Here is a 10,170-nt window from a genome sequence, read left to right as displayed (position 1 = left end):
CCTGTAGGGATATACCATTCGAATCGGAGCAAGCACTTTTTATGTGTAATGAAATTAACTGACAACGGAACACATCGAACCGGCACACGCCGATTTTAATGGGGGTTTTGTAAGCAGTAGTTTCCAAAATATTTTTCTGAGAACTACTTCGTAAAATAGCCCCATTAAAATCGGCGTATGTGGGTTCGGTTAGCACAGTGGTTCGAGTATACTACATGCTAGCTGGACAAAATTATTTTTTCGCGGTACTGGGTTTATATGGGGTTCAAATTGTTAGAAAACAAACCTGATTCGTATCACAGTTTATTATTTATTTTCACTAAAATATCAATAAAATAGAGATATGACTAATTCAATAAAGGGAAAAGAACAAAACGACGGTATTATACTTTAACTATAATTATCAATTATAACATTATGTCTAGGTTTTTGAAATCAGCTTACTCTGCATCACTATTAAAACAGTGTTTTACCATATCAACAAGGGTTGATTGTACGGAAAGGAGAGTTTCTAGTCCTTTTTAATCAAATGATCGATCTGCAAAAATGTGCAAAACTATGTTTTGTGAATTGTTTTCGCGTGCGACTTCGACAGGTGAGGGCACAGTTATTATATTTCAGACTCTATACGTAAATGCCACAAAAAAGCTCATTAATTCCAGAAAATCGGCGAAACCTGGCCAAAAGATGCAGGGGACCTTTGGTGAGGTTATCGATGTCGCTGATTACGAATCTGAGGTCGAAATTGCAAAAAACCAAATAGCGGACGCGTGTATGAAAAAAACGACTGGTTTGATTTAAACTCGGTATCCTGGAGTTTTCAAGGCCGCTGATTACGAATCTGAGGTTGAACTTAAATTATAAATTTTAACTAACAAGATGCATAAATGTGCGAAGAAACGATCAGTATGATTATAAAACCAGTCGCATCACTTAATAAAAAAAAGCGAGATAATTATTTGCTTTAGGGATTCCTCGCCGATTTTGATGATCTTGAAATATGTTGCGAACGACATTATTCTGAACAACTTTTCCCTGTACATGTTACCGCCGCTCAAGATGTGTGCAAAAAACTTCTGCTGAGTTATTCCAACACAACGCATTCCACTTTCCAAATTGTCCCGAGTATTAGTATCGAGTGGGGGGTGTTGACAGGAGCCCCCACACAATCAACAGCTGCTCTCGAAGGCCACCCTCTTTCTAGCAAAAATATTATGTTGTAGAACCAGAGGCATGCTAATATTCGGCGCCGCTGACCGGAGTGGGGGTTGACGGGCATCCGCAAGTTTCTGGTTTAAATTTCCAAACTGACATCGGCTCGCTACCACGCCTTAAGGTGAAGTCTAAAGGTGAAATCAGATGGCACGTGGATCGGCGAGCAGAGCCGGCTCGCCAGGCTCGTCCAGGCTCGCCCAGGCTCGCGAGTAGGCGAGCCATGAGGGTTCTGACGGCGTGTGGGCTCGACGAGTCTCATGCGAAGGGTACGTTGATCGGCGGTCCATGAGCGTTCTCACGGCGCGGGACTCGGCGAGACGGCTCGGCTCGCGAGTCGGTGAGCCATAAGGCCCATGAGCGTTCTCACACCGCGGGACGCGGCGAGACGGCTCGGCTTGCCCAGGTTCGCGAGTCTCGTGCCGTGAGAACGCTCATGGATCAGCGAGTCTCGTGCCGAGCTCGCCCAGGCTCGCGGGCCGGCGAGCCATGAGCGTTCTCACGGCGCGGGATTCGGCGAGACGCCTCGGCTCGTCCAGGCTCGCGAGCCAAGCTCGCCGATCCACGTGCCGTCAGATCTCACCTTAAGGGCACGTTGATCGAGGAGCCGAGCCGGCTCGCTCAGGCTCGCGAATCGGCGAGCCATGAGGCCCATGAGCGTTCTCACGCCACGGGACTCGACGAGACGGCTCGGCTCGGCTCGCCCAGGCTTACGAGCCAGCGAGCGGTGAGCGTTCTGACGGCGCGTGGGCTCGGCGAGTCTCGTGCCAAGCTCGCCGAACCACGTGTCGTCAGATTCACCTTTACGCGCCCGCTGGCGGCTGCCCCTCCCCCGGTCCACTCTACCCTTTCGATATAAAACATATCCAGCACGTTACTACGTTACTTATTCTCAGGACTGCCGATTCAAGATAGTAAATAACGCACATGTGTGGCACGTATTATTCCACTGTTAATCGTAAAAAGTTGTCGGGGGCATATCAGGTATGTGCCCCAACAGGGTCGGAAGTCAGGGTGATAACTCTTTGCTGGCTACAGCAATATCATCCCCACTCCGGTTATGGTTCTGGGTGTACTATAAATAAGCATTCAAATCTGTTGTCACCACAGTGTGCAGATCGCGCTGACGCGAGGATCGTCATTTAAACAGGTGTAGAACTGTGTGTTGCTTTACTATATCTGATACTTTTCGGTATATATACGTCTCAGTGCGTTCAAAGGGGTACATTAGACTGGACAACAGACGCACGTATCTATTATATGTATACGCATTACGCATTTAAATCATAGACGTTAATTGTTTAATTTTTTAACTCCGGACGGTTTGAAGAACACTTTGCTCGCATTCCCATTTACCTATGAACAGTTTTCATTTTATTTTACAACGAAACTCAGGTTTTTGCCGAATTTCTACTATACCAGTGCATGACAAATTTTTGAAAAAAAAATCAGATGCATTTCTGTTACCGAGGCGCGTACTAGGCAATCGTTTCAAATTTTTAAATTGATGATCCAAGTTGTGAAGCACAAAAGACGTCGAAAAATACAGAAAAATGCCGGTTGTGTATCGAAGCAGTTGCAGAACTATAATAATATTTTTACTGTAAGTACGTGTCGTTTTTCAATTTGGTGCGTCACAGTTAAAAAAAAAATTAAAAACCGAATTTTTCGTGATTTTGTTAGATTTAAGCTTAACGTATAGAACACAGAGAATACTTTTATTTGTAATTAAAGAAATATATATATATATATATATAAGAACTATAATGGTAAAGAATTGAAGTTTAGAATTAAACACTTTACGCCAGTACTTGTGGCCACGTATCAGCACACGTTACAGGTCTATTTCAACGGAAGGACATTCGAACAGTGAAGACGTACACAAAGCCAAACACTCTCGAGACGACCCAGAGGTGTGTCCGTAACGTTACGACGCACGAAGCCGTGTATATTACTAAATACAAACTACATGTATACAAAACGGACGAGACATACTTTCGTCCAACAGATTTTCTCCGTGCCAGAGTAACTTATAGGTCGAACTTTCGTGCATACTTTATAAAATAAGTCTTTTATCCAATCTTCCATATCTTCGCATACAGCAAAACGATTTCAACGGCGTCAAACAATCCAGGCATACTTACAATCCTCTACACACTCACGCCCTCACCCCCACGCGCACCCCTTATAACTGTACTTATTTGTAAGTATAACTAGCTCTTTGCCACCGCCTTATTAGCCTTTTAGGCTCTACATAACATGAGCGCGATCACAACATTGATACCTCCTCTGTTAAGTACTCCCTCACTTGGCTTGACGCCCTTCTAACCCTGTGCCTTAATTGTTTAATCCCCTTTATGTTTAGACTTGTTCGTTCAGTCAGAAATATGTCTTGGTGTTTCTCCTGTGATTGTCTTTGAGATCCCAGCCCGAAAGCTTGTCTGCAAAACGCAGACTGCTGTCCCCTCTGTCTAGGGTGGCCGTACCTAATATCGCCTAGCAAAACTTAAATCGTTGCCAATTGAATAGTAATTGATATTTTTCCACGCAATTCGTTTCAAAGTAAAGAGAAATTATTCAGCTTTCATGCAGCATAAGTTAGAATCGTTGAAATCTTAAAATTTTTAATTAGGAATTAAACTGCGCCATCGACGCTGTTGAAAATATGGTAGACACTTTAGCCTTTAATGCCACCGCATGCTTAGTTTTTTTAACTCCTACGCTTTTTCCCTATACGCGAAGACATTGAAACTGTACGAAAGTTCGACCATACAAATTACTCTGACGCGGAAAAACCCACGGAAAATTCGCTTTTTTATTTCTTCTTAATCGCGGCGCACCAAATTGAAATTTTTTAAAAAATTCAGGACAACAGTAACAACGATGCGTACTTACACTAGAAACATTATTACAATTCTGCAACTGCTTCGATTTTTTCAGCTTTTTATTTTTCACAGCTTGGACCTTCAATTTAAAAGTCTGAAACGAATCCCGAATATGTGTCTGGGTAACAGGGGTGCATCTGAATTATTTTTCCCAAAATTTTTCATTCACTGGTATAGTAAAATTTCGGCAAAAATCTGATTTTCTATTTTCGCCCTTTACTACCCCCGGGTCGAGATACAAAGTTCAAGCTTGCCACAAATGGTTCTTTTTTTATAAGCAGGGGCACAGTTTGACCATCTTAACCGGCTATAACGTTTACCTATTTCCATTTATTTCATTACAGTCGCTTTTATTTTGTGATTATTAGATACCATGCATTTTATAAAACATACCATCCCCTGCAATGCTACGTGTGTTTACAAATATTGAATTAAGAACTACAATATAATAGTTGCAGTTATATTACCTATTTGTTATACAGGCAGATTTTATTATACAGTTTCGATTGAAACTATAAAGGAAGCGGCTGCGAAAGACTAGACGCTAATTAGTCCGTTTCTTCTGTGCGGTGTGGTGGTTCGCATCAACCGGATCAAAGATGTCTGCCCCAAATGCTACTATGGGTTCGTACACAGACAATATATCAATGTGTCGAAACACGGGGAAGTGGCGGGAGGGACGTTTTAGCATGGTGAAATTTATTTCCAGTCTATCAAACCAGCCTAACGTTGTTCGCAACGTTGATGCAGGCCAATTACTCGATCTTCCCCGATGGAGATGGCGTGCCGCATCTGATAAAGATCGACTATGAACCACTGACTTCGGAGGAGCTTGAAGCCTTGGAGGAGGATGTAAAGTCAACCACTTTCACGCTTTACACACGGTTAGAATTATTCTCTTTAATTCTCCTTCAGAGAAAATAACTCTGATTTTCACTCCCTTAAAATTTTACAACGTAACTGTCAGGGGAAGGACACCATGTGGTAGACACCGATTTTGGTCCGAGCGTTTCTGCCAATGGGGCTTAATAATAGAGATATTTGCATGGAAATTATTCAAAATTTCATAGTGGCCGTGGGGTTTTAATGGGTAAAAATCCCACAACTACCCTAGTGCCCTCGGGGGATTCCCCTCTGAAGGAGTCGGGGTGTCTTTTGAAGATTTCCCCAAGTTAAAAAAGAAAATTCATAAAAGGAAGTAATTTATAAAAAAATTTATAAATTTTTTTTTTTTCAACATCCTAGAAAGGGCAAACTGTTTCCATACCATTATTCGTAATATCGAGGATTTACTTCCTACGCAGTAGAGATAAATTAAAGTTCACGATTAAGAAGAAGTTGATAATTTTGTAGCTACCTCCCTCTCGTTTAACCCTTAACTGGTATACTGTTTTTGGCAAACGTGACTGGTATACCGGGGTCGTGGCAGACCCCAAATAAAAAAGGACACAGAAATTTGTAAAGTCGACACTAGAGCAACCACTATGAATATTTTCATCTTAGGTAATGTGTAAAATAATAGAAGCGTAGAAAGTTAATTAGAAATTCAGTTTACCAACTTAGACAACTGAAAATTGTACATCGAACTTTGGGTGCCTGGGGTCACGAGCGACCCCAGGATACCAGTTAAGGGTTAAGAAGGAACCCGTTTCGCGCATGTAGAATGAGCTGATTGGCTCCGAGAAAGCGTTGGTGGGGGTCCCGGCACCAATGAGCGTCAACCTGCGCAGAACCGGTCTAAAACTCGTCGGTCGGCAGGTTCCTTCTTAAGGGGGTATACCCGTTTGAACCTTCGGAAAATGTGTACGTTTTGTGGATTTTTTTACAAATCAACGGCTTGATGAAGATTTCCCCTTTTTTTACTATCTTTACACAGTATTATGAACTACTTAAAAAAAAAGTTTCAGTTAAAAAACTATCGTTTTTCGTAAGTTATGCATACATATCCGAAAGTCTCTCGACTTCAGACGGCTAAACGGTGGGCCTGAAAACAGCTGTATGTCGTGTCTGAAATCAAAAACAATAAAATCTTCTTATAAAGTATGTCAATACCTATCGTCTAACGGGGCCGATTTTGAAAATTTTTAAAAATAAGGAAATGCTGAGAGATCAAAGGTAAAGTTACATTTTTCTTAGAGAAAGGGCTACCCTTTTTCTTTATAAATAATAAACGGAGAATCGGAATAAAAAAAGCCCTTGTTGGACGATGTGGAATCTTATTACGATCCTGTATGCAAAATTGGAAGTGGATTGGTTGAACGTAGCGCGAGTTTTCAGGCCCACCGTTTAGCCGTCTAAGCTCGAGAGACTTTCGGATATGTATGCATAACTTCCGAAAAACAATAGTTTTTTAACTGAAACTTTTTTTTTAAGTAGTTCATAATACTATGTAAAGATACTAAAAAAACGGGAAATCTTCATCAAGCCGTTGATTAGTAAAAAAATCCACAATATGAACAGATTTTCCGAGGGTTCAAACAGGTATACCCCCTTAAATGACAGTACATGTAGGTACTCGAACGAAATATGTAAGTGGCAGCATCATAAAACAATGATTAAATAGGACCTTTCAATGCACTCTGAGGTTGATTTTTTTAGTCTCAGTTTCAACAGTTTCAATCTTTCCTCTTTGATTAAGATTCGCAATATTCAAATTCAACGAACGAGTGTATGAAACGTTGGAATAATTTATGCTTTCAATTAAGTTCCATTAGGTAACTGATCTACCAACTATTAACTTCACCAATGAATATACTATTTCAGGAGAAGACCGCAAGGGCAAATCATAACGATTAACGATCCAGAGAGCGTCTCACGCAGCGACTGGAACCCAGACAGATCAACCATCTTTTCAACTCACGGCTGGAAGAGCGGTGGCAATACAGAAGCCTGCACCACAATTCGCGATGGTAACGTAAATGAGTCCTATCGTGAATTTTCATAAAGAATTTCGTCGACGAGTAAGATGTAACCTGCTTCCTTCCAGCATACCTCAAGATTTTTGATTGCAACGTTATCGTCTTCGATTGGAGTAAAATAGCCCAGAATTTATACTACCCGACAGTTGCGAAGAGTGTACCGAGAGTGGCGGAACATGTAGCCAGTTTCGTAAATTTCATGCGATTAAAAGCGAATTTGGATACAAAGCAAACGAAAATAGTCGGCCACTCTCTTGGCGCCCACGTTTCGAGCTTGGCCGCGCGAGCCGTTAAGCAATCTAGTTTGATGGCAGAAGTTATTGGTAAGTGGGAACAGAAGATATCGAATTCGAAAAGTACGAATCTAACTGCGAATTATTCTCGACATAAATTGCTTTGTTTGTCTCGCCATTTGGCAAGATGAAAGTGGTAGTAAAAATACGTAAATAGAATAGTATATTACTCATCGAGCCACCTCGTAGATGTTTCCAAAAATCTGTCGGTTTCAAAAAATTTCTAAAATCCACATCCATAAAAGAATTGCTTTGGAAGGTGAGCCTAGAAGCATTTCTGGTTAGCCCACAGTATCCCCAAGTTGGGAATTAGTTGGCCATCAAAATGCCAACAATAAATGCTGCTAGGGGAAGTTCTGTGTTAGAGGAATAGAATATTCCGTTTAAGGGTAGGATTTCACTTTGTGCTGTGAAACTGTTATCTCTGCATAGGACACAACAAAGTCGCCGGTAGGCGTCTGTTTGTTCGCGCTAATCTCGAGAACCACTGAACGCACTGTGATACGGTTTTCATCGTTTTATAGAGCATTTCGCGGGGAATGTTTACGTATATGAAGTATCAAGCTACGGCAAGCGAAAGCCAAGCAGTGCCGATTTTAGTGAAGTATTCCTCGAAAATACTCTGTGGGATGGTGGGGGCCGTATCGCAGTCCGTCCAGCGGTTCTCGGGATTAGCTCGAGCAAACAGACGCTTACAGGAGACTTTATTTTATACTATGTAGAGTTACGTATAAGAAGCCCAGGCAACGCCGGGTACTTTAAGCTAGTTGTGACGTAAGAAGATTTACCAGGTTCCTCGAAATTTTAATTACAGCTCTTGACCCAGCCAAACCCATGTTCGAAGATAACGGCCCTGATGGAAGAGTAGACAAATCGCACGCGGATTATGTTCAAGTTGTTCACACAAATGCTGGTCTATTGGGGATGTCCAAGGCGGTTGGCACATCCGATTTCTATGGCAACGGAGGAAAAACCCAACCAGGTTGCGGCTTTGATCTGTTCGGTAAGACTGAAGTTTTTCGAAACTTTTAATAGCCTTGCGCTTGGGCAATTTCGGAGTACAAAATGTGAAGAGGGTTTTCAGTGCTTGTAACGAAGACACGTTTTATGTTTTTAAACAGGTATTTGCGCGCATTCACGCAGCTACATCTATTACGGTGAATCTGTTGGCAACCCAAAGGGATTCCCTGGTAAATCAACGTCTGGTGCTCCACAGGACGCACACATGGGTGGTCCGGTTCTCGATGCAGCGTAAGTTTTAGTTTCTATACCTTTACGTGACTTTGGGAGTATACCAATTCTGTATAGAGCTGTTAAGTTTAATTTATACTTATTTCTTTTGTAGGGCAAGAGGACACTCGTTCGACTTCCCAACTCGTGATAAGACACCTTTCGCCACTGTCCCGCTTGCTGCATAGACTGTTTATGTCACGATGTAAGGATACAAGATGTGCTCGTACAGCAGCTTATTTTCGTCTTCTACCGCGTCTTCCCAATTTTCGCAATATTAAAATATGGCCGCCTAGTTACATTACGGTGTTTATAATGTTACGGTATGTATGTGTTGTGTAACCCGAAGAGGATAAGATAGAGTGGAAGCATCCCATAAGAGCCCGTGTCAGAAAGTGATATTCAGCGAAATTTCGATGAAAGAGGCAATGTCTAAAAAATTTAAGGTTAGAAATGAATGAATTCAAATATTAATTAAAGGAGAAATAATGAAAAGAACTGTAAATTTGATATTATGTTAAAATTGAGTAATGGTGAATTACATTATGAATATTACAGACATATTACATACATTACATTACATATACATGTATAAATAAAACATAATAAAATTAAATTAATTTTTTTATTTATACATAAAGTGTAAGTATAAGGAAGTAATTGGAGGTGAAAAGAGATTTCTTTATTCATACTAATTTCATAAACTTCATTATTTAATAACATTGAATGGTTACTGCTTGAAATCATTATACGTACATCATTAAATTTGCAGATTCTGAGAAAAAAAGTGGTGATTTTTGTCTTTGGCTTGTGATCTATTGCATCCTTTAAAGTGACAACGAACCATTTTTTACATTTTCTTCACCTTTAAATCAACGAATATCCCAAGCTCGCTACAAAACTTTCGCTGATACCACAGTATTCTACAAATGGCTACAAACAGGAGTCAAAGTTTGGCTTAGCTTCTTTACCTCCCACCAGTGTTCGGAGGGAGTCGGTTCCAATGATGGAGGGGGAAACACCCTACAGGTGGTTATGTGTGCGTGACTGACGCAGGCGCAGTTCATGCGCACATGACCACCGCTCCTGTAGGTGTTTCCCCCTCCATCATTGGAGCCGACTCCTTCCGAACACTGCCTCCCACTCTGCTACCCGCAAACTGAATAATATTGAGCCTGAACAGGCAGGTGTCGCTTGCATCGCACATTTCTGCTTCTATCTATCTTATCCTCTTTGGTAACCGTCAGTTCACCATGAACCAAAGGAACGCGAAGCTTAAATCAAATGCTGTATTCCCGTTACCTTGCCATGATGTGAACGTAGCTTCTCATTCAGAGAGAAATTTAAATTGCAGGAAGGGGGGAACTTCACAAACTTGTTGGTTTTCTTATTCTTTTATACTGAAATTATGCAATTAAACATATTCATGGCCAGGTAATCAAACATTCGCTTTCATTGTAATTTTTATTAACCACCACCGAAAATAGTCTTGGAAAAATGTAACAATAAATAAACAAAATTTAAAGTCTTCCTATATCTACTGCGAATTACTTTTTTATTCCTGTTACTTTAAAAATAAATATAATATTGAAGTGAGATTATTTCCAGTATTATTCCTTTCATTCATTTTTA

At 41.0% G+C, this 10,170-nt stretch overlaps 1 protein-coding gene across 2 annotated transcripts; it reads left to right on the top strand.

The window, feature by feature from the left end:
* The first annotated feature begins 2,317 nt into the window (after positions 1–2,317).
* LOC143368541 (phospholipase A1-like) lies at positions 2,318–8,857 on the top strand. 2 transcript variants are annotated; one of them, XM_076811375.1, is made up of 8 exons: positions 2,318–2,461; positions 4,580–4,721; positions 4,807–4,981; positions 6,861–7,006; positions 7,084–7,338; positions 8,123–8,311; positions 8,430–8,559; positions 8,654–8,857. In XM_076811375.1, the coding sequence occupies exons 2-8, from the start codon at positions 4,697–4,699 to the stop codon at positions 8,724–8,726; spliced, it is 993 nt and encodes a 330-aa protein (XP_076667490.1). In that variant the 5' UTR covers positions 2,318–2,461; positions 4,580–4,696; the 3' UTR covers positions 8,727–8,857. The 2 variants fall into 2 exon arrangements, with proteins under 2 accessions (XP_076667490.1, XP_076667481.1); XM_076811366.1 differs by lacking the exon at positions 2,318–2,461 and having other exon boundaries at positions 4,451–4,721.
* Positions 8,858–10,170: the final 1,313 nt, after the last annotated feature.

This window comes from Andrena cerasifolii, chromosome 1, assembly GCF_050908995.1.
Source record: "Andrena cerasifolii isolate SP2316 chromosome 1, iyAndCera1_principal, whole genome shotgun sequence".
NCBI classification, from domain to species: Eukaryota; Metazoa; Arthropoda; class Insecta; order Hymenoptera; family Andrenidae; genus Andrena; species Andrena cerasifolii.
This window is presented reverse-complemented; position numbering and strand designations above follow the sequence as displayed.

What these genes read in the sequence shown, in the direction of transcription:
- LOC143368541 (XM_076811375.1), top strand. Translation starts at nt 4,697, where the DNA reads ATGTCTGCCCCAAATGCTACTATGG. An exon ending in CTGCACCACAATTCGCGATG is followed by an intron (nt 7,007 to 7,083) that starts GTAACGTAAATG and finishes GCTTCCTTCCAG; the next exon opens with CATACCTCAAGATTTTTGAT. An exon ending in TTGCGGCTTTGATCTGTTCG is followed by an intron (nt 8,312 to 8,429) that starts GTAAGACTGAAG and finishes GTTTTTAAACAG; the next exon opens with GTATTTGCGCGCATTCACGC.